We start from the raw sequence: 25,557 nt of genomic DNA, 5'->3' as shown, positions 1-25,557 counted from the left end.
TTTTACCCTTGGACGTAAAATTTCACATTTTTTATTTTTTTCTTAATTCCATTGACTCTAACATGTCCCAAATAATTATTTAAGCTCACATGAATTTTCTCGTAATTTTATTTGGCTTAGATCTTAGACTTTTCAATTTATCTTTTATTAGTTATTTTAACGGTGTTTTAATCCCGAAAATACCAAACGTTAATATAAAATTCCTAAATTCTAGATTTAGTCTTTTTATATTAATTTAGCCCTTATGGACCACGACTCGACCCCCCCGTGAGTCGTTTTCCAAATTTTCCTTATTTTAAAACTCGTTTTGACACCTAAACTTCGACCCCGAGCCATCTCTTAATTTTATCGAGTTACCCCCTAACCATATCAAACCAAAAGGTGCCCAACACGTTAAAGTTACCTACTGGACTCTAAGTTCGACAAGGAAACCAACCAAAACCCAAAAACCCCTGCATCGAACCACTTGAAACAAGAAAAGCTGCACGCCTTCCTCCCTCACGTTGCTGCTGTCCCACGATTCCATTGTATTGTTGGAGCCAGCAGCGATCTCACCACTCCAGCCCTTGCCCTGAACCCTTCCCATCACCCTAGAACCACTATGGATCGCCTGGCCCAGCCCCAAACCGAGCCACATCCCCTGGAACTCTCCGCCACCAGAAACTCGCTCGGGAAGTGTCCTTATCAACCGAGGACTCTTCCCAACCCTGCTGCACGAATCCTAGCACACTAGGACTCTACCAGGCCCTCGCCCCTGACCCTATTCACGCCCCAGCGAGCCCTGGCCAAGCCCCAAGGGGCCATGCAAAGCAACTGAACCCTTTGAGCCTCAACAACACACAAGCCTTCACAAACTCTCGGTTCTTTGTTCCAGTTTTTCTGCTACGGTTTTCCAGCTTCTATTCTATTACGTTTTCAGCGTTTCGTGTGTGTATAAGATCCTTTAAAACATGTAAAAAAACATCCTCTAACAATCCCTAATCATGGCAGCCCCTCCTAGCACATAAAAATCATGTTTTTGGAACAAAGATCATGCTTTAAAAATCTTATTTGATGCATAAACGAAAATACCATGAGGTGCAAATTTTTTTTTTTATGCAACACAATAAAATAAATACTATGGTGTGAAAGATGAGAAAAGAAAGATTTATGGCGTGCCTTTGCGTTTTAAACGCACGAATAATCGTTGACGACGAAGAATGGGAGAGACGACTTGACTAGAACTTGCTAGAACCTTACGAAATTCTCTCCTGGATGACCTTGAGGTGTGCTGCCGTGAGTGGGTGATGTGTTTGAGAGAATTTTCAAAATATAAAACTTTGGTGGTCGATGGTTTGGAGGTGGAAAAGTGATGGGTTTCATTAGTTTATCACTTTAAATACTAGACTAATCACAGAGTGGGCTTTAGGCCTAATAAGCCTCAAATTAGAGCCCAATTAGTTAAATTAGGATTTAATTAAAATAGTAGCAAAGTTTTTCTTTTAATAAAAATGTGAATTTATTAGTCGGGTGGCTCGAAAGCTCGTATTTTATTTGAAAATCCAATACCGATAAAAATTACGTCCCGACGTATAAAATCACCTCAAAACTTCTTATTTTAAAAAATACTAAAAATACATCGACCATATTTTAAATAATTACAAAAAAATATTTTACATTTTTCAGCCTTCGGTCCCCGTTCCTCGATCGTCACTTGAATATTCCTTAAAAATACATTTTAATGCAACCATGTAGAAAATATAATTTAAACATGCAATTATGCACAACATAATTAATTATTACAATTAAAGCATTTAATTAAAATACAAAGAATTTAATAACTTTCGCGCATGTGGTTTACGTGAACTTTAAAATTTTTGGGGCGTTACAATATTGTTCCACCTAAGGGTTTGAAATTTGGTTCAGAAAGAAAATCAAGTGCCTCGTCTTTGTACTACAGTTTCTAACTTGGAAGGGTATTTTTTTAACATATATACTTAAACCTACTACTTATATATGTCTGAAAAATTGAACCAAACAAGAAGGACAATTAACTCATTTATATGTCGTTAGGGGCATTTTTGTCTTTACACTAAAAAAGTACAAAATTAGTACATCAATTTAAAATCATACCAAACACCATGTTATTTATCCCATAGTACTAATAATCCATACATCTCATTTTATAATCACTTGAATTAATAATCATTTAATTATCCCATCACACATACCAAATGTAGCCAAAGAGTTCAACTCAAGCTTTGATCACCAAACAAATTATATTATAAATCTACCACGTTTCTATATCATTTTAATTAAAAAATTGTGATGACTATTTATTTTTTAAGAAGTTAATTATATGAGCTATATTGTTGAAAAAAATAATTGAAACACTTTGAAGCTTATTACAATTTTTTTAAATATTTAGTTTAATTTAATTTTAATTTATGAATAACAATAATTAAAAATGTCATACATTTTTTCACATTATATATTTTGACTAGCTACTCAAATGGGCTCAATCGAATCAGCCCGGCCCGTGTCTAAATCTGTACAATCGTTCTCGCGATTTCCCACTCGCTTTGGAATTTGAAAAATCATACGGCCAACGTCTTCTTTTTGCAAGAATCAACACTAAAACCCCTCGTCTTCTCCATGAAATACACTACAAAAAATCACCTGTAAAATCACCCAAGGTACAGAGAACCTCTCCAATGGTGGAAAAAGAACGAGAAATCATCGAAATCGATGATTCTTACCCTTCGCCCGATGAAAAAGACACTCCTTTGAAGCCCATTTTTTGCCTGAAAAATCGGGACCAACTTAAGGAAATCGAGAAAAAAGAAGAGTGTTTTATCCTTGAATTCGATCACAAAGATGAGTTGGATATCTTGAAACTAGGTATTTCTGAGGATCTGGATGATGCCGCCTCTCCCGATGTCCGTGTAGTTGCCGAAAAAGGACAGGTTTTCCTTCATTTTATTAATGTTGTAACGAAGTTTAAACATTAATAGTTGGATATCTTGCCAATGGGTTCGCCTTTTTTTGGATGATGTGAAGCGGGTTTTCGTGGATTTTGTTATTTCTCATTTGTTAATAATGCATGTATCTGCCTCTGTGCGCTCGTATACATATAGTAATATTACTACTGACTCATGCTCTACAACAAATAGTTATATTTTTCCCCTTGGTGGATTGATAATTTAGTTTATTTGGGTGAAAACTGAGACATGGTGCGAAATATAGTTGTATGTAATTAATGATTCTGATTGAAGAAGAGTTTGCTGAATCAATATTCAACGCACTTGCTTTTAGCCTTTTTGTGTTCTTGATGCTTTGGATACATACTATCCGGTAGTAGTAGTTGTAGTACTGTGGCGCTTAGGATTTGTGATATCTAGTAGTAAGCGTTTCTTGATTTATATCTGTTGTGCCTTTTTCGAAACCAACTCGTTGTCCTTTGTTTTAGTGGCATATTTTCCTAAAGCGTATTTGATCTTAATTTATAGGTGGCATGTAGGGATTATCCCCATCCGAGACACGCCTGTGCAAAACATCCGTTTCTGATTACTCCACATGACACTTGCTGTAAACTGGTTAGTGGTAACTTTAATTTGTTTTCATCCCAAGCTTCTTGACCGGTGTGTTTCCGATAATTTAAGGTGGTAAGAATATGTGATTGCATTCTTGGTTTTGTTTGGTGCAGTGCTATTGTTATGTTTGTGATTCGTCTGCTCCTTGTGAAATGTGGACTGGATCATCTGGTCATTGCCATGCTTTTAATAACGAAGCTTGGAACAACATGAGGACGTCGAAGAGGCAAGCCGTGACGACTACACGAAGTCAAATATGAACACGGGAACTGAACCGGAAAAACCAGAAAGCGCTGGGAAGTGCCTCATTTTGCCCTTGATTTTATGGATGGCGGCCATGCCTCTACAAGAGTTTCCTCGCATGGGATATTACTTTTGCATAGGTTACTGCCACGTGTGTGTGTGTGTATATATATATATCATGGAATTGCAATTTGTAGTAAGCACTAACTATGAATGGCTGTTCTTATTCAGTGCAAACGTCAATTATGCTGAGTTATATTACAGCTTATATAAGCCATTATGTGTTTATTTGACATGTTTCATTTGATTTTGTGTTCCTCCAGTTTGAAGAGATGTAGATATTTGAGCAAAACCAGAGGTGATGCTTCCGGATGGGCCTGACATTTATTTTGTCAAGTGTTCTTGAGTGAGAGACATCAAATGTTTGAAGTCTAAATTCACTAGTTTAAAAAATTACTCAAATGAAAACAACAAATCACTGACAACTACTTTTTATATATCATTCATGACATAAAATACATAACACATCCTTTAGGCATTATTTTCCTCACTTCTATTACGAGTCTCTCATATTTTCATAAGAGGTTCATCTGCATGTGTTGGTTCAAGGATCAAGACTGATGAGAATAGTGGAAGTGTTACCAAAGTTTGGCGTTGGGATAATCATTTTTCTCAGGAATACATAATCATATAGAGTAATCCGATGCTAGAGATGTGACAATGCCTTGCCAGTAGCATCGACAACCTCAATTGTAAGTAAGTAAATGAACCAAGTCGCTTGCGAGGTATTCAGATATAACTCGGTAAAAAGTTTGTTTGAGATCGTTCTTTAAGTTTATCAAGCCGATCTCGAGCTCGACAATTTCATCGAACAGAGCTCGAGCTTAAGAGTATTCGGCTCGTAGGCTTGCGAGCCTGTTCACGAGCTCGAACTTAGTTCGTTTAAATGCTATTAATGATAAGCATACCCCTTAAATTATCATATCTTCATTGACATTTTAGCTAAGAATGTTCGACGAGTTCGAAAACAAGCTTCTTAACTAGTTGGGCTCGAGTTATTCGTGAACTTAAATAATTTTAAAACGAGTCGAGCTCGAACCTCATGAATCGAACTCGATCTTATATATACATTAAACGAGTCAAGTTCGATCTTAATATTGTTCGATTCGAATAGTTTACATCTCTAATCAATTGATTATGAGGCGTGAGGTTCATACATTATCATGTAGACTGATGACTCTAAATTATTTGGGGCCGTGGACTTGTACCTTAAGATCAAAATCGTAATTTCTCTCATATATATTGAATGTGTAGACTTCCCGAGGGATTATATATTCACCCCAAATAATCAATTAAACAATCGTTGTTCTCTCTAAAATTAATATCTCAAAATAAATTTTTCCAAAACATTCTACCGAATCATACGACACATGAACATTAACTTATTTTTCTACTTTATCCTTAAAATATATATATATATATATATATATATATATATATTTTAAGGATAAAGTAGAAAAATAAGTTAATATATATATATATATATATATATATATATATATATAATTCTTAGCCCAATTCCGATATGTTACCCATTCGGCCCATTTGAATTGCTCCGAGGAAAAATTATAATGATAAAATAGGAGCATATATATATATATATATATATATATATATATATATATATATATATATATATATATATATATATATATAAGAAACGGAAGCCCAAGCCAATGCTGAAACGGCGAGCCCTAGAAAGAATCAAACTTTATATTCTCATTCACCTTCTCCACGCATCTCAGGCACGTTTATCTTTCACTACTTTCACAGTACGAAAACCCCGGTTCAAGAAGCCGCCATGCCAGGTCCAGTCGTTGAAGAAACTGAAGCCCCTAAAAAGATACAGGTATTTCTTTGAGATTTTCATCGAAAAAATTCTACGTGTATTTTGGGTTTTGTTAATTGGGACCAAACTTTATCTGTTTTTATGAAGGATGAGCCTCTGGTGGAAGATGTGAAGGAAGATGATGACCATGAAGATAACGCTGAGGATTCCGACGATGAAGATGACGATAAGGATGGCTCCCCAGGTTCTTTTTTTAAAACATAAAAAAATATCGAATTTTATTCTCATATTGAAAGATTTGTGTGGTATTGGTTTTTCTCTGGTTTTCTGTAATCTAGAAAGTATAGTGTGATTAAGATTTATGAGGGGAATATATCTTTTTGAACGTAAATATTTATTTTGTGCTGGATTTTATGTTACGGGCTGCATAAAATTCATAAATGGTGTTTTTCTTACTGGGTAATAGGATTAGTGGTTACTCATTGTAATGTAAAACGTTCAGCTATTGAGAAATTTTTCTGTACGTTATTGGAATTCTTCACGAAACATTATCCATTTAGATTGTGCTATTTGTTTTTGGATTCCAAATGCTTCACATTATATGCTAATTGTTGTTCTGCTTTTAGACGTTAGTTTTCGATTAATTTATCAATATGGTTTGCATTGATAAGTCTTCGATATTCTTTTAAGCACCTGGTTGATCAAGTTCCGCCTCACTCAGATGTTTGTATAATAGAGAATTGCTCTCTTAGGATTTTGCTCGATTCGTGCTTCATCATGTCTAAGTGTGGCTTCTACGAGTGTTTATGAATTAATTTTTTTGTAAATGGTGCTCCGTGCTCTGTTGCTATAGTCCTGTTACCGATATCGTGGGTTTCAAATCAAGATACCGAGTGATGGAGGTTATTTCTTTTGGTTGGAAATTTAAACAGGTTCGAACGAAAGTTCCAAGCAGAGCAGAAGTGAGAAGAAGAGCCGCAAGGCCATGTTGAAACTTGGAATGAAGCCTGTTCCAGGAGTAAGCAGGGTGACTATCAAGAGAACCAAAAATGTATACCCAATTCCCATTTCAATTTTTTCCCGCTTTGCTGTTTATTTTGTGTGAATTTTGGTTGATGGATCCGTCTGTATCGCAGATTATGTTTTTCATCTCAAACCCGGATGTCTTTAAGAACCCCAATTCAGAAACTTACATCATATTTGGAGAAGCCAAGATAGAGGATTTGAGCTCTCAACTACAGACGCAGGCCGCACAGCAATTTAGGATGCCGGATATGAGTTCGGTGATGGCGAAATCAGAAATAGCTGCTACGGCTGCAAATGCACAGGCGGATGAGGAAGAAGAGGAGGTTGATGAGACAGGAGTCGAGGCTCGTGATGTTGATTTGGTTATGACACAGGCCGGGGTATCCAAAGCCAAGGCTGTCAAAGCTCTCAAGACTCACCGTGGAGACATCGTCAGTGCCATCATGGAGTTAACCACATGAAGGAATTATTTTATCGTTATTTTTATTCGCTTTCCCTTGCGGTCGTGCGTTAGAAAGGTTTTGGAATCGACCATTTTGATTAACTTGACGTTTTATTCATGAAACTGTTTTTTTTTTTTTTTCTGTTTTATTCGAAATTAGATAAACGATGGAAAAGGCTCCATTCGATTATGGTTATAGGAAATATATCATTGCTGGGCGTGATGCATGCTTCCTTCATGATCATTAGATTGCGTGTGGATAGATTGGATTCAGGACTCAAAAATCGATGTTCTGAAATCCATAGCTTTGAAGACAATAATGCGAACTTACCCTTCGTAATTATTCTAAAATATTCTATGACAAGAACCTGAAATATATAACTCCACACTATCCAAATTACTTGGAGATAACAAAAAGGAAAAAACAGTTCATCTTCAGAGATCCGTGGAAGTTCAAACAATTTGCTTCTTTTCAACTGTTGATCTTTTCACAGTCTACACGAATCTCACCTGTGTTATTACCCAGTCAACACACCGATCTCCCCCATATGCAACACCGCGTTACCGAATTTTCTCCGCCAACCTAACAAATTTTGAGAGTTTAGGACCACTTTGTTTCGTGTTTGTCGTGTAGTAAGCAACATTTGATCCGAGGTGAACAGGCCTCACTCACCAGAACTCCTTCATAGTAGCTCACGTCACTCGTAGCCAGGCTGAAAGGGGTCCATGGGCACCACCAGATGAGGATTTGTGCTGCCCAGCGGGCATGCTTCCTTCAACTTGTTTGCTTAATCTCCAAGGTCGGATCTTGGCTAGTACTCGGACTTGAAGTTGTAGAGTCTGTTGCTAAATGACGTGAAATGGGACTGGCCTATCATGTGCACGATATATACACTGTGAGTTAATTACTGGTAGAACAGACAAAAGTGTAGCGGGGTAGTTAAGAAAATTTACCAGAAAGTGCAACCATTTTGTCCTGAATTAAACTTATGTTTGCAAATGCTTGTGTAGGATGATTCACATTAGATGTGGGAGGTGGCAGGTTAGCCAATGCCTCATGAGCCCTAGATAAGGTCGGTCAAGCCCAATAGGCTCAAGAACAAAATGTCTAGGTTAGCCAATGCCTCAAGAGCCATGGATAAGGTCGGTCAAGCCCAATAGGCTAAAGAACAAAATGTCTGGGCCGAGGAAATCCGGATCCATAAAGCCCATTGGGGGTTTGTAGGGCTCAGCTCGAGATTAAGAAGCTTTAGGTCGGATACCGAGCTGATAACAGGGCGTGACAAAAAGCATAAAGTCAAGGAGGTTCGGAGGGCGCCACACAATAAAAGAGGAAGGAGATAGATGCTCACCGGGTTGAAGAAGGTATTATGTCGGAGTATTAAGTGTGCATATATAGTAATCTCATAGAACCTGCCCCAAACCCAAGTCCAAATCCGAAAAAATCTGGGATCTCCGTCCTCGTTTCGGTTTTTCCCCACGAGTTACCAAACACGTGAGGAAAGTTGTTATCCCTAGTCATAACCACCTACCCTTTGGCTTTTGGTGACTCACTTCTTTTATATATATCAGGTTTGGATTTCATTTAAAGGTAATGTATCTTGTGTTCATTTTTCAAAACATATTTGATACAAATTTTGACTTAAACGTCAGAGTGACACGTCGGAGCACCTCTCTGACCCCCATTTAATGCTCATGCTTTGATATCAGGCAAGTACGTTGTCTGAGCTCCAGAATCTAGTGACCACGTGGCCTGATTGCCAAAATTCTCTTTAGTGATCATCGGAAAATATATACCCCACATTTCCTCGGAGCATCAGCTAGCGCCATCTTTGGAAGGGATGACAAGAAGAAGGAGAATAGGCCATCGAAGGACACACTGCTATTTCAAGATTATAACAAAATGAGCTGCCAACGAATAGAATTGTAGGGGGGAAGAACGTGGTAGACTTATCTTAGTTCATCACTCAAACATTAAAGAAGACAATGAAGGAGAATCAAGCACAACAATCACAACCAGGATCAGACGAGCCCTTCAGAGATGGTGTGAAAGACAAGAGGAGAAACAAAGTCATGCCGACGGTGTAAATCTCCCACTAGGGGTGGAAAATGTTCCTCCACCCTAATCTTTGGAAGAATGTGGAAACAATACAAGTGTTGTAACAACCGGTGGGAGGGAGGGCCCTCTCTCATCACAAGGAGAGCCCTTTTATACCAAAAATTTTGGATGAAGATCTGTCACAAAATTGTCGACAACCTGGCGTCGGGGAATACGATGGAAGTACTAATCTCGAGGAAAACTTGTGAAGATTTGAGAATGCATCCTAATTACATCGATACTTAGATGTCATCAAATGTATAGTTTTTCTAAACAATCCAGTGAGATCGATGGAACAATGGTTTAAACACTTTAATCGAGCTCTATGAAGAATTTTGAGGACATTATCTATTCCTTTCTTCACCAGTAGAAAAAGATACCAAAAAAATTATTTAAGTTTGTTCGTCAAAAACAACAGGAGCTTGAATCCCTGAGGGAGTTCATTTGAAAATTTAACATGGCTCCATTGAAGCGTCTTTTGTCACCTCAAATGTCTTGTCAATGCTTTTACCCAAGGTCTACGGGGCACCGAGTTTTTCAAATCCTTGGTAAAAAATGAAAGGGATCGATTTTTAGGTGACCTAATGCGCAACGGAAGCAACAAAAATTCAGAAATCATATTTTCTAGCATGAAATTTTCGGCCACCTTGTGTACTAGGGTGTAGCATATACAAAAACACAAACTATGACATACATATGGTGTTTTAAAGATTTACCTATCAATCTTAAAAATTGATGATGACTCCAACTAAGGTGTAAACACCTTGAATGGAAAGATAATCTTCAAGCTTCCCTTTGAGCCCACCTTGCTCAAATATTAAGCCCACCACCAACAAGCTAGAAGCACTCTAATTTTGCACTAGAAAAATTAGAGCATTTTTCTTTGAGAAGTGTATTGTTTCCTCTACCAAAAGTTGAAGAGAAAATTGGAGAGAATTGTGTATTTCATTTTCGGCCATTGCAAGGGTATATGGTGGGAAGGGAGACTAGCCTTGGTAGTGTAAAAAGTTGTTGTTGGCATGTGTGACACATGTCTTGATTATTGAGAAAGTTGTCTCCCAACTTTTCACCTCCCCATGCATGCTATTTATTTGATTTTTAACAATTAAAAATCCATGGACTTATTTTAATTATCTCAAACATATTTGAGACTAATTAAACATTACTTGAATTCACTCAAGTCACTAGTTGAATCCACATCACGTGCACCCGCGCGACGTAAAACTTCAAGCAAAAAACAGAAGCGCGCGCGGCCGTGCCACTTCTCGCGCGACCGCTCGCAGCGTACCAGATTTTTTTTTAAAACCTACCTCGCGATTTCGTTCACTCACATATCTCTCCCCACAACAAACAGCCGCCACCCTCACAATTCCTCTCCAAATCATACTCCACCACCTCCATAACTCAATCCAACTCCTTCTTTCACCATCAAACCTTCACACAACTCATCTTCACCATCAAACCACCGCCACTCTCGACAACAGCCGCCGCTCCTCCACCCAGCCGTCGCCGTCGCCGCCGCACTTCCAGCAGCAAGTCGTCGTCGCCGCCCCTCACCGCCAAGCGTCAGCTTCTAGTTATTCTCTTCAATCAAGGTTACCATCTCCTTTACTTGGCTATAGTTTGGGTTATCTTCAGATTCAAGCATTTGTTGGTGGGTTTGTGCTCTATATTTGTTAATTATTTGAGTGGATACAAATTAAAAATTATGCCGCCAAGAAAAAGGTCAAAGGATGGGGCTTCCTCGTCTCGTTCCTACGATGCTAACAAATTTTGGAACGAGGAAGCCTTTCGGGTATATGAGAGCACCATGTCTCGATCTATCATTCTTGAAAGAGGGCTATATATGAGCCACCTTGATTGTAATATAATTGAGGAAGCTTTGCGACGAAGATGGGTAGATATAGCACAATCTCCGCCAGACGCCGTCATATCCGTAGTCCGTGAATTTTATGCGAATTTGAGAATCAAGCATGAGGAATACGGAGTTTTGGTGCGAGGGCAACTCGTCTATTTTGATTCGGCCACCATTAATGCAATCTACAATCTGCCGGAGTTTGAAAATGACGGGTACACAGAGTTGATCACTAGGGATGTAAACTACGATCAGATTATCAGGACCTGGTGCATCGAAGGTGCAGAGTGGCGATTGAATCAGGGCTCCCCGGTTACGCTGAAGAAATCTGATCTACGTCGTGACCCACGCCGCTGGGCATCTTTTATTCTCTCACGGATCATGCCCTCCTCCCATCAGACTGAAATTACAAAAGACAAAATGGCGTTGATTTACGCCATCATGACTGGGAGAACCGTCGATCTTGGGAAGCTCATTCACAGCTATATCATGCGTGCTGGCACGGGACTTATGACCGTCAGCCTCCCTTGTGCACATACTATCACCGCCTTATGTCTTCATGCCGGTGTGCAATGGGGCGCCGATGAACATGTTTTAAAAGCCAAGGGCCCAATCACTGTATTTGAAGTAGACCGTTCACGCTTTGGATACGAAATAGAACGAAAAGAGGCCAGGGCAGAGTACAACCAAAGGGCCATAGCACGCAATCCGCCACCACCACCCTCGGTCCCTCGATCAAGTTTGGGAGATCGCATGTTCCGACTGGAACATGATATGCGGGTCGAACGTCAGGAACAAGCTGAACACCGACACACTACTGGTGTCTTCATGTCTTTTATGATGGAATTCACATCAGTGCTTTCCCAGCGTTTCCCACCTACTGGACCCGCGGATGTTCCTTATCCACCACATCCAGTCTGGCCACCACAGTACCCACCACCAGTTCTATCACCACCGCAGCCCATGGATGATGATGATGAAGAGGCTTCGAACGATGACTTGAGCCCCGAGTTCTGACACTTGGGAGCGAGGTATGTGTTGTCATGTTCTTCATTTCTATACATTGAGAACAATGCATACTTTAAGTTTGGGGGGTTGGTGCAATTGCTTTGTTAGTTAATTTTTTTTTATTTATTGCGTAGTATTAGTTAATTTGATTTTTTTTTATTGCATGTTAGAACTTGTTAGGTAGCGTCATGGATAAGAAAAATATGTGACCAATGATGAAAACTGAATTGCGATCCTGAAATATATATGTGTTCATGATAACCTCGGTGTTACGCCTTAAACGCATACAAATCTCGAGGATGAGATTAATGTTTTTAATGCTGTAACATATCCCAAAGTTTTTGTTTTGATGATACCAAAACTTGGATTAAAAATGTACTAATGTTTTATATTGAGGCATGCAGGAAATTAAGAACAGGTTACGTTCGGAAGATCCGACATTCGGTTCGGACGGTCCGAAATTGTGCAATTCAGAAGCAAAATAGAAGCTGTTCGGAAGCTGCGAGGAGAGCGTTCGGACGTTCCGAAGACGTGATCGGACGTTCCGAACACAAGCAATCAAATCACTTCAATGCGGAGACAAATTGATATGACTGATTGATCGAGTAAGATTTCGGACGCTACGAAGGACATGATCGGACGCTACGAAGTGTTGAAGATTTCAAATCTCTGGAAACGCGGGAATGTTCGGACGGTACGAACTTGAGTTCGGACCTTCCGAAGCTGTTCACACACTGTCTGAAAGAACTGTTCGGAAGATACGAAGTTTGATCGGTCCCTCCGAAGCGCATGTTCGGACCCTACGAAGTCAAGAACGGACGATCCGAAATCATCCCAAAATTACGGAAATTGATTTCAATCACATCGGACGTTCCGAAGCATAAACAGAAGATCCGAACCTTGGCGTCCAAGACTAGTATAAATAGGCCTTTGAGGATGCATTTTCAAACATCCCACTCCACTCTCTTGTCTCTTACAAAGCTTTCTACTATCTCTTGTGTGCGTTGATTAAAAGAGTTGTAATATCAAAAGAGTTGTAGAAAAAGAGTGAAAGTAATACTCTCGAGTGGGTTGTAAAGTTCGTGGCTATCCTTGGAGCCCTCAAGGCCAAGTAGACGCATCGAGGCGTGGTTGTAAAAGCTAGCTTGGAGCTCCTAAAGCCAAGTCGATATAGTGATACCTCGATCCTCATCGAGAAGGGGAGACGTAGACGATTCTTCGTCGAACTTCCATAAACATCTCTATCCCTCTTTACTTTACGCATTTACTTTACTACGCATTTATTTTACGCACTTACTTTACGCATTCATTTTATTTGTGATTGTCCCTCAAGTCTTCCGCTTGCAATTTTTGCAAACTCGTTTTAAAAACGCTAAAGGGCCTAAAAGAACCTATTCACCCCCCCTTTAGGTTCTTCAAGTGGTATCAGAGCAAGGTTTTTCAAAATCTTTTAAATGGCCAATCTAGCAAGCGAGTATGCCCAAGGACAATCCACAAATCGTCCCCCTCTTTTCAATGGTACTAATTACGGATATTGGAAAAATAGAATATCTCTATACATCCAATCCGTCGATTACGACCTTTGGAAAATAACGGTGAAAGGTCCCTATATCCCCATGAAAACGGTGGATAATAAGGAAATTCCTAAGGGAATGGATGACTTCACCAAGGACGATATGAAACTTATCTCTCAAAATGCTAAAGCTATGAATATTCTTCATTGTTCTCTAGATATGAATGAATACAACCGAATCTCGGCTTGCACCTCCGCCAAAGAGATTTGGGACAAATTGGAGATTTGCCACGAGGGAACCAATCAAGTCAAAGAAACGAAGATAGACCTTCTCCAACTCAAGTACGAGACCTTTGAGATGGAACCCAAGGAGGATATCGACACCATGTTCCGGCGGCTCACCCAAATCATCAATGAGCTTGCCCAACTTGGTGAGAACTACCCAACTAAACAAGTGTGGAGGAGAGCCCTTCGAGCATTACCGGCGGAATGGGATGCAAAGCGCACGGCTATCATTGAATCCAACAAGGGAGATGCGGCATCCTACGACCTTGATCAACTTCATGGGACCCTAAAGACCCATGAACTTGAAGTATCTACCCGGAAGGAGACAAAGAAAGATGACGATAAAGTAAAGGCGAAAGGGATCGCCTTGACCAGTCAACTTGAAGATAGCGACGATGAAGAAATGGCACTCCTCACTAGAAAGTTCAAAAGATTCATGCGGAGTTCCAACTTCAACAAGAAAGACAAAAAGTTTGAGAAGGAAGTGACCTGCTACAACTGTCAACAAAAGGGTCACTATGCAAACGAGTGTCCCTCCAAGAAGAAGGCCAGCAAAGACAAGAAAAAGGCCCTTCTAGCCACGTGGAGCGACAGCGACAACGAAGAGGAGTCTACCCTATGCTTCATGGCGAAGGAAGATCATCTGACCGACTCGGATGACGACGAGGGACAAAGGGGAGACAAGTCATCGAGCACTTGGTATCTTGACAGTGGATGCTCTCGACACATGACGGGAGAAAAGAAGCTGCTACAATCCATTCGACCAAAAGAAAAGGGATCGGTGACCTTCGGAGACAACAGCAAAGGGATCATAGAAGGCATTGGCTCAATCGGTATATCTAACTCTACTATTATTGATGATGTACTTCTTGTGAAAGGGCTTAAACATAACCTCCTAAGCATTAGTCAATTGTGCGATAGGGGTTATGAAGTCAAATTCACACCACACGATTGCACTGTATCACTCACAACTGACAAAACCATTAGTTTCAAAGGTTATAGAAGTGAAAATGTTTACAAGGTCGATTTAAAGATTTCATCTTTTTCAAAAATAAAAAGCCTTGTAACATTAAATGTTGATGACAACATTCTTTGGCATAGACGACTTGGTCATGTTGGGATGAGCACCATAGAAAAACTTTTAAAACTTGACCTAGTTTCCGGAATGCCAAAGCTGAATTTAAAATTAGATTCTTTTTGTGATGCTTGTCAACTTGGTAAACACACAAAGGAATCTTTCAAAAATAAAAATTTTGTATCCACTTCTATGCCCCTTGAATTACTTCACCTAGATTTATGTGGTCCCTCGAGGACAACTAGTCTAGGAGGAAAATCTTATGCTTTTGTCATTGTAGATGATTTTTCACGTTTTACTTGGACATTGTTTTTGGCCCACAAAAATGATGCCTTTGATCATTTCAAAATTTTTGTCAAAAAGGTTGAAAATGAGAAAAATCTTTTGATCAAACAAATCCGTAGTGACCACGGAACGGAATTTCAAAATGAAAATTTTTCAATTTTTTGTCAAAGCAAAGGCATTGGTCACAACTTTTCTTGTCCTAGAACTCCTCAACAAAACGGTGTCGTTGAGAGGAAGAATAGGACCCTAGTAGAGATTGCAAGGACCATGCTATGTGAGCATTCTCTACCAAAATATTTTTGGGCTGAAGCAATGAGTTCTGCTTGTTACATCATCAATCGCGTATCAATAAGGCCAATTCTCAAGAAAACTCCATACGAACTATGGAGAGGGAGAAAGCCTAACATTTCTTACTTCCGCGCTTTTGGATCAAAATGCTTCATCCACAACAATGGTAAGGACAACCTGGGTAAGTTCGATGCTAAATCGGACAAAGGTATCTTTCTTGGTTACTCTACTTCTAGCAAAGCATATAGAGTAATGATGAGGTCCATGGGATGATCCTTGTGTGTAGTCCACTCCTTCGGAAGAGGTGCGTCCTTGGCGAAAAGTTGGAGTCCACAAGCCTAGATGATGTTCCTAAAGATCAAGAGGACGCACCTCTTCCGAAGGAGTGGACTACACACAAGGATCATCCCATGGACCTCATCATTGGTAGCCCATCGAAGGGAGTATCTACTCGCTCTTCTAATATGTGCAATTATCTTGCTTTTCTTTCTCACATAGAGCCTAAGAACATAGAAGAAGCTTTACTTGATGATTCTTGGATTATTGCTATGCAAGATGAACTAAATGAATTTAGAAGGAATAAAGTTTGGAATCTTGTACCTAGACCCACTGATAGACCTGTCATAGGAACTAAATGGGTATTTAGGAACAAGTTAGATGAGCATGGTACAATCACTAGAAATAAAGCTAGGCTAGTAGCTAAAGGATATAGTCAAGAAGAGGGAATTGATTATGATGAGACTTATGCCCCTGTTGCTAGACTAGAATCCATTCGCATGCTACTTGCTTTTGCTTGCTCTAGAGACTTTAAATTGTTTCAAATGGATGTTAAAAGTGCTTTTCTTAATGGTGATTTGAAAGAAGAAGTGTATGTTGAGCAACCTATTGGTTTTGAAGATGTGCACTTATCTGATTATGTGTATAAACTTGATAAGGCTTTGTATGGTTTGAAACAAGCTCCTAGAGCTTGGTATGAGAAATTATCTACCTTTTTGCTGTCTAATGGTTTTTGTAGGGGTAAAGTTGATATTACCTTATTTACCTTGACTAAAAATAATGATTTGCTGATAGTACAAATATATGTAGATGATATTATTTTTGGTGCTACTAATGAACACTTGTGTAGAGATTTTTCTAAGCTTATGCAGGATCACTTTGAGATGAGCATGATGGGCGAACTCAACTACTTCCTTGGTCTCCAAATCAAGCAATGCAAGGATGGTTTCTTTGTCAACCAAGGAAAGTACATCAAGGAGATGCAAAAAAAGTTTGGGATGGAGTCTTCCAAAGCCTCATCCACACCTATGAGCACGACAGTCAGACTCGACAAAGATGAGGGAGGTAAACCTGTTGACCAAAAGTTATTTCGTAGCATGATTGGCTCCCTACTCTATGCGACTGCTAGTAGACCTGACATTATGTTTAGTGTTTGCTTGTGTGCACGATTTCAATCATGTCCAAAGGAATCACACTTATTCGCCTTAAAACGCATTTTCAAATATCTTTCAAATACTCCAAATCTCGGATTATGGTATTCTAAGAACTCATTTTTCGATTTAAAAGCTTACTGTGATGCCGACTTTGGAGGATATAAGGTGGATAGAAAGAGCACTAGTGGAACTTGTTTCTTTTTGGGAAATTGCTTGGTGTCATGGTTTTCTAAAAAGCAAAACTGTGTTGCACTTTCAACGACCGAGGCCGAGTATATGGCTGCCGGTAGTTGTTGTGCACAAATTCTTTGGATGAAGTATCAATTACTCGACTATGGTGTTACTTTTTCAAAAATTCCAATCTTTTGTGATAATACAAGCACCATATGTCTAACAAAGAATCCAGTTCAACATTCTCGTACTAAACATATTGACATTCGACATCATTTCATTCGTGATCACATTGAGCAAAATGATGTTGAACTTCACTATGTTGACACCAAGAATCAAATTGCTGATATTTTTACAAAACCACTAGATGAATCTACTTTTATTCGTTTGCGTGGTGAACTTGGCATGATTGAGTTGTAAACATTAGTCGAATACTCTCGTACATATTTGTTAAATTGAGGGGGAGTATTATTAATGTGAGCATTATAATGTCGGATAATACAAATTAATTGTATTTATCCATAATTATGGCTCAACATTCATTTATGTGCTAAATATTTTAAATTTTAGGTGTTCCTCATCTTGGCTACTTCGGAATCACCGCTCCTATTCGGATGCTCCGTTTCACCTCGGATCCACCGAACCTGTTCGGATCGTCCGAACCTGACCATAGGTTCCAGAACCTCCGATTCACTCTTCGGACCATCCGAACACACATCGGATCGTCCGAACCCCCTTCCGATGTCATTAAATGTTCGCGCCTTCCCATGCCTGATTGTCAGACTTCGGACTCTCCGTTTACGCTTCGTAGCCTCCGTTCTATGATCGGATTGTCCGTTTGTGAATCGGATCGTCCGAACTGACTGCCAGATAACCGTTCCGTTCAAATTCCGGACCTTCCGAACTCATGTTCGGACCGTCCGAACATGGCCTATAAATAGGCGTTCGGATCCTCTGATTTATTTGCTCATTCACTCCTTCTTTCTTTCCCCACACAAAACACTCACTACTCACTATGCCTCCGCGCCGTAACATAGCTGGCCGAAATGTTCGCCCTCGTCACGGTGCCTTTCACCATGATCTTACTCAACCACCCAACCCTCGTCCTATCCCACCTGAATTCGAAACCCGTAACATTCTGCCTGGTCGTACCCTTCACACCGATTATCTTCGTGCAAATTTCTTTACGTTGATTACTCTTATTGAGTCTCAACGTTGGGGAAACTTCTTTCTACCTTCCGTACCCGATATCATCTACCCCTCTCTCATACATCAGTTCTATGCGAACTTTTCCTTAGTTCTTGGTGGTGATGACACTCGTGTTGTTACCATTGTTCAGGGTCGGTTCATTTCTTTTTCTACCGCCGACCTCTCCACTTGGTTCGATCTTCCTCGAGATGGACCGAGTGAGTTCTTTTCTCAGTCTTGGACTGAGAATGACCCCACTTTTGATCGAGTCACTGCCTTGACCACCATCTTCGGTCGTCCGCCTACTCCTGCCGATGACCGTCCTCATGCGAAGGACCTTTCTCCTCAGCTTCAGCTTGTTCTGAAGCTCATCACTTCTTCTATTGTTCCTCGCAGTGGAGACCTCTCCACTTGCAAATATCTCGATCTGTACATTCTCTATTATTTAGTCTCCCAGCGTCCTTTTAACCTTCCCCGTTTTCTTATGTACGCCATGGAGTACGCGGCTTCTTCTACTCGCGTCTCTTTTCCATTTGGCCGGTTCATTAACCGGATTCTAGCCCATCTGGGCATTGACTTTACAGATGAAGAATCCTTATCTATTTCTCCTCGCGAGACTATCGACCATGATACTGTTGTTAAGATGGGACTCTCTTGGAATCCCGTCTTATCCTCTTGGGTCATCGACAAGGATCGCATCTTTGCGTCCTATCGTCCGACCGAACACTTTCATGTTCCCTTCGGTCTCCTTCCTCCTCATGTTCAGACGAGAGTATTTCCCGCTGGTCCCCCTACTACGGGTACCACTCCTACCCCTTCGTTTGATATTCCCTCTACATCCCATCAGCGTGTTCCCGACCCTATTAGCACTCCTTTGATGACCATGGATGACCTTCCTCATGGCTTCACTCCGCCTGCTCCCTCTGGACCCTACGATCGGATTTTCGAGTATCTCGAGCGATTGGAGACTCGTTTCGACACTCGTTTTTCTCTTTTAGAGTCTACCTTAGAGCGCCATCATACCGAGACTTCTTCGCGTCTGGATTCCATCGAGGCTGAGATGAGGAGACATAGAGAGTCGCGGGATGCGGATTCTTAGATTATGTTTTTGTTATTTTTGTTTATTTTATCTTTATGCATCATTGTATAAAAGACTTGCATTTATTAGTGGATATTTTACCTGTTTATTTGTCTCTCTTTATGCTTATGTCTTTTTGCTTATCACAAAAAGGGAGAGAATTTATTTGGTTAAAATTGCTGTTAATTGGTTATTAAATAAATTCGCCTTAATTCAACCTCTTAGACTTGTTATTTGATTAAGGGGGAGTTATTTAATAACCATTTCGATTATGTTGATTATTGTTATCTCATTTTTTAACCAAGTTTTGTGATCATCAAAAAGGGGGAGATTGTTACGCCTTAAACGCATACAAATCTCGAGGATGAGATTAATGTTTTTAATGCTGTAACATATCCCAAAGTTTTTGTTTTGATGATACCAAAACTTGGATTAAAAATGTACTAATGTTTTATATTGAGGCATGCAGGAAATTAAGAACAGGTTACGTTCGGAAGATCCGACATTCGGTTCGGACGGTCCGAAATTGTGCAATTCAGAAGCAAAATAGAAGCTGTTCGGAAGCTGCGAGGAGAGCGTTCGGACGTTCCGAAGACGTGATCGGACGTTCCGAACACAAGCAATCAAATCACTTCAATGCGGAGACAAATTGATATGACTGATTGATCGAGTAAGATTTCGGACGCTACGAAGGACATGATCGGACGCTACGAAGTGTTGAAGATTTCAAATCTCTGGAAACGCGGGAATGTTCGGACGGTACGAACTTGAGTTCGGACCTTCCGAAGCTGTTCACACACTGTCTGAAAGAACTGTTCGGAAGATACGAAGTTTGATCGGTCCCTCCGAAGCGCATGTTCGGACCCTACGAAGTCCAGAACGGACGATCCGAAGTCATCCCAAAATTACGGAAATTGATTTCAATCACATCGGACGTTCCGAAGCATAAACAGAAGATCCGAACCTTGGCGTCCAAGACTAGTATAAATAGGCCTTTGAGGATGCATTTTCAAACATCCCACTCCACTCTCTTGTCTCTTACAAAGCTTTCTACTATCTCTTGTGTGCGTTGATTAAAAGAGTTGTAATATCAAAAGAGTTGTAGAAAAAGAGTGAAAGTAATACTCTCGAGTGGGTTGTAAAGTTCGTGGCTATCCTTGGAGCCCTCAAGGCCAAGTAGACGCATCGAGGCGTGGTTGTAAAAGCTAGCTTGGAGCTCCTAAAGCCAAGTCGATATAGTGATACCTCGATCCTCATCGAGAAGGGGAGACGTAGACGATTCTTCGTCGAACTTCCATAAACATCTCTATCCCTCTTTACTTTACGCATTTACTTTACTACGCATTTATTTTACGCACTTACTTTACGCATTCATTTTATTTGTGATTGTCCCTCAAGTCTTCCGCTTGCAATTTTTGCAAACTCGTTTTAAAAACGCTAAAGGGCCTAAAAGAACCTATTCACCCCCCCTTTAGGTTCTTCACTCGGAATCACAATTATTTTGCACGGTCGTGTTGTTGATACTATAATTGCTTAGAGACAAGTTGCATGCCTATGATGCTAAATAGATGATGGAAATCCGATTCTTGGTAAAACTTGCATGACATTGATTGACACTTTTGCAGACTTAGAAATGATCTAGGCAGTCTTTCACAACATCCTTGGGCATGTGTTCTTTGTTTACTGTCAATTGTAGCCCGTTGAGCTTCAAAGTTAATTGAGATGCGTACTTTTTCTTCGTGCACCTATTTCATATATCATTTTGATTGCAAATTGCATGTGACTGGTTTGTATGAGATGATTAATGTATTGACGGTAATCTAGAACTTGTTTGAACACTTTTCGAGGCGAAATACGGATAATATGCGACATAAGAATGATTTAGGCGATCTTTGGAGCCGTTTTGAGCCTTCGAGCCTACCAACTGAACATGAAGTATCCCTAGTGTCCCATTTTGAGCCTATTAAAAAATCAAGTAGCGTATGTCAATGACATACAATTAGCCCCCACTTGTATCTATTCTATATCCCCCAACAACTACCAAATGAAGCTTATACACTTAATTTCCTACCTGATTTTGAGAGAAATAAATTCAGTGGTGTTGTAATGATTCAAATGCTCCTTGAAAAGAAAAAGAAAAATTTAAAGCATGCAAAAAGGAGTTGGCAAAGAAAAGAAGAAGAAAAACAATGAAAAGAATGAATCAAAAGTAGTTAGCAAGAAAGAAAATACGGGAAATGGAGGATATGAATGAAAAGAAAACAATAAAGTGGGTGGTGGTTCAAAAGAAAATGAAAATGAGTGAAGTTGATGAAGTTCAAATATTTATCTCAAATTTTGATTTCCATACCTTTATTGTAGCCGTGAGCCGTGACCTAACGTTACAAGCCTACAAGACCTATTAACCTTGTCACATTTATCCAATATACTAGTGGAGAAAAGTTGTTCAAGTCAAGCCTATGGATACCTGAAAAACATTGTCATCAAGTATAAACTTTAATCACTTGCTTTCAAGCATCTCGTTGTGTGATTTCATCTTTGGTATAATTTCGTTGAATATTCATTGAGCCAATTAATCACCAATAAAGTCCTATGTGATCTATGAATGTGAATTTGTATTTTGATGAAGTGTGAGTTGAACTAAACTGGGGATTTCTCGATTCTGTAAGGCGAATGGGCATTATTACTCTATCTGAGCATTCGATTGGGTAAATAAACATTGACATATCACACACGCACGTGACTCTTGGGAAATCATGAATTACATTAAAATAGATAAGTCTGAGGCCAATATCACTTTTTGCGAATCCATGACTGCTAAGAGTTTCATTATTTGTTAATTGACTTCCGGTTTTTATTCTATTTTGCTCGGGACTAGCAAAAGTTCAAGTTTGGGGGGTTTGATAAGTGCAAGATTTACACTTAAATTATATTAGAATTCATTTTGAATTATGCTTGTTTCGAACAGAATTATGCGTTTTTTGGTTTGTTTCTGTTGTCATTACAGGAATGGGGAAAATAGCGAAGACGAAGCCAAGTGGACCAAGAAGTGCAAGACCATGAGCACGCCACCGGACAGATGTGTGCGCGCGGCAGCGCCACTTCAAGCGCAGGCGCGCGCGCACCTATACAAAAACATGACAAGAGAGGCACGCGCCATCACACGACATCTCGCGCACCAGCGCGCGCACCATACAACTTGAAGACCCGAGAGGTGCGCGCCACCGCGCCACATCTCGCGCTAGGGCGCGAACACAGCTGAGCAAATGAGCAGAAGCTCACGCGTGACCGCGCGAGATCACGCGCAGCCGCGCGCGCACATGCACGGCCAGACACAGCAACTCGCGCGCCATCGCGCCATTTCATGTGCCACCGCGCGCGCGCCGCGTCCAGAAAATGTATAAAAGCGCGATCGCTAGGTCAGAAAAGGGGTTAGCCGCCGTGAGGAGAAATCACACGAAAATACACCATCTTAGGAAGAAAAAGAAGCGAGAGACGGAGCGCATACACAAGACGAAGATTCAGAGTGTGAAGAACAGCCACAACTACGAAGAACAACGGATCTGGGGACAGAGACGACGCTTCGGATATGTTATCTTTCCCTTTGTCCCTTTATTTTATTGCGTGACGATGTCTAGAATCTCAAACATGTCTTGTTTTCTCTTGGATTTCGTAATGAACTAAATTCCCATTCTAGAGGTTGACGTAGCTTTGTCTATACGATGATTTGACGTGGATATTTTTATGATTGGATTCCGTTTTATTTAATTGTGTTCTCTACTCTTATTTCATTGCAATTTACTGGCCATAAATTGTGTGTCGTGATTAATTCTGCAACTCGGGAGAGGAACTAGGATTATAGATCACTAGAGGCACATCGTGAGATGTTTATATTGTTCGGAAGGCGTATAACTTTTGCGAGGCTTAGGTAAGAACATTGATTGCATCTATCAATTAAACTTATATTTGTATTAGGAATAATTGAATCGAAGTTTGAATGATACAGTTATTCGTCACTTGGGAAAGGGGGAATAAAATACGTAAGTGTTCTTGGCCATTAAATAATAGGAATTTAAGAATTTGAATGCTACCAGGAAGAATAATCGTAGAAACTTAGTGAAATCATTCCTCTAGATATTTTCTATCACTGATATTTCTCCATTCGGTAATTCGATTTATTATTCATTCGCAATTTAATTGTTTTTAACAAACCAATTCTCGTACGAATTTTCTAGATAAAGTTTGGACTATTTTAATTACAAGAATTGATATACAATTTTACACACACTCCTCGTGGGATCGATATCTGTACTCTAACCAGTACTAAAACTTGACACCGTACACTTGTGGTAGTGAAAACACCTACTCTAACAATCTCCTACTTGCACTAGAGCCCACTACCCATATGCTTCAAGTCCATCGATTCGCGATGCTTCTCGAACAATGATCTAGGTAAAGGCTTAGTTAGCGGATCAGCAACATTATCTGCGGAGTCGACTTTGTCAATCATGACATCTCCTCTTTCCACGACCTCTCTGAGGATGTGGTACTTTCTCAATATGTGTTTGAACTTCTGATGAGACCTCGGCTCCTTTGCTTGAGCAATGGCTCCCGTGTTGTCACAAAACATCGGGACAGGAGCAACTCCATTAGGAATGACGCCCAACTCTTGGACGAAATTCCTTATCCAAACAGCCTCCTTTGCTACAGATGATGCAGCAATGTATTCTGCCTCAGTGGTGGAATCCTCTGTACTGTCTTGCTTGGAACTCTTCCAAGAGACAGCAGCACCATTGAGCATGAATATGAATCCAGAGGTTGACTTTGAGTCATCAATATCGCTTTGGAAGCTAGAGTAGGTATAGCCTTCCAATTTCAGATCTCCACCCCATAGACCAAGAACAATTTATCGGTCCTCCTCAAATACTTGAGGATGTCTTTCACAGATTTCCAATGTGGAAGACCAGGGTTCGATTGATATCTACTCACTACACTTAGTGCGAAAGCCACGTCAGGACGTGTAGATATCATCCCATACATGATGCTACCAATTGCAGACGCATATGGAATGCGTGTCATCGCCGCTATCTCTGCATCAGTCTTGGGAGCCATAGTGTGACACCTCGACCCAATTAATTAAAATACAGCGGAAATTTAAAATTTTTACTTGAAGGGAGGAAGGAATAAAATTTCATAACATAAAAACATTTACAAAATATTTGCAATTACATGATCAATGAAATGATAAAAGCCAAAATACAAAATATCATTTGAGTGATCATGCCAAAAATGCCAACAAAATAACATCTTCTTCCTTCCTTCTCTATATGCATATGACCCCGGCCCACAATCACTGTCCTGGTCCGTCACTCTTATCTGCATCACATGAAATAACTGAAATGAGTATAAAACTCAGCAAGTGGAACTCTTACATAGCAATGATACATAGTATACTCTGTAAAACATGGCTTTGAAAACATTAAATACCATCAACTCTGAAACATGTATATCGTAGCAATAGCATAACAATGAGATGGTATTTTCTTTACTATGGTGGATTGATATCAATAGTAACTCTGTCTGTGGTGCTCGTATCCCATCGATATAAATCGACAACTCTGAGGGATATAAGCCTATGGTCGTTGATCAACTAATTGCATGCAATCTCTGACTATATATCTATCAATCCAATAAAACATTTGAAACTCTCTCTATGGCATTTAAACAAACACTTTGCATACTCTTTCTTTTCTCTTGTATTCCCTTTTCATAATTGAGACATTAAATTGTCTCCAATATACATAACAATGAAATCAATACATACTCAAGAATCAAATGAAGGGAATAGCATATTAAAAGCTTTGGAATACCATACATATATTATCATGTGAGCACAAAGGATTAAATTCCACTTACAAACCACAAGAACACCTTGAATCTAACTCCTTGGTTGAAATCCTACAACAATAATCCATAAATAACACCATCATCAACTCAATAATCAAGAACCCATGCCAATTAATCCATAAATCCAACAAATACAACAAACCCATATCATCTCTCCTCCAAAACCAAGAAATAACAACACCAAAAGCTTACCTTAGCTTCCTAGCACCAAGAAGAACTTCGATCTCAACTCAAATCACCAACT

The 25,557-nt window shown here is 39.8% G+C and overlaps 2 protein-coding genes across 2 annotated transcripts; both read left to right on the top strand.

The window, feature by feature from the left end:
• Positions 1 to 2,516: 2,516 nt before the first annotated feature.
• LOC140816891 (uncharacterized) lies at positions 2,517 to 4,066 on the top strand. The gene is made up of 3 exons (XM_073176383.1): positions 2,517 to 2,945; positions 3,489 to 3,575; positions 3,686 to 4,066. Exons 1-3 carry the CDS (start codon positions 2,694 to 2,696, stop codon positions 3,830 to 3,832), a joined length of 486 nt encoding a protein of 161 aa, XP_073032484.1. The 5' UTR covers positions 2,517 to 2,693; the 3' UTR covers positions 3,833 to 4,066.
• A 1,498-nt stretch (positions 4,067 to 5,564) lies between these two features.
• LOC140817316 (nascent polypeptide-associated complex subunit alpha-like protein 2) lies at positions 5,565 to 7,351 on the top strand. The gene is made up of 4 exons (XM_073176955.1): positions 5,565 to 5,724; positions 5,812 to 5,908; positions 6,597 to 6,715; positions 6,801 to 7,351. The coding sequence occupies exons 1-4, from the start codon at positions 5,677 to 5,679 to the stop codon at positions 7,149 to 7,151; spliced, it is 615 nt and encodes a 204-aa protein (XP_073033056.1). The 5' UTR covers positions 5,565 to 5,676; the 3' UTR covers positions 7,152 to 7,351.
• Positions 7,352 to 25,557: the final 18,206 nt, after the last annotated feature.

The sequence above is a fragment of the Primulina eburnea genome, chromosome 16, assembly GCF_022965805.1.
Source record: "Primulina eburnea isolate SZY01 chromosome 16, ASM2296580v1, whole genome shotgun sequence".
Taxonomy (NCBI): Eukaryota; Viridiplantae; Streptophyta; class Magnoliopsida; order Lamiales; family Gesneriaceae; genus Primulina; species Primulina eburnea.
Note: the sequence above shows the minus strand (reverse complement) of the source record. Positions and strands in the feature narration are given on the sequence as shown.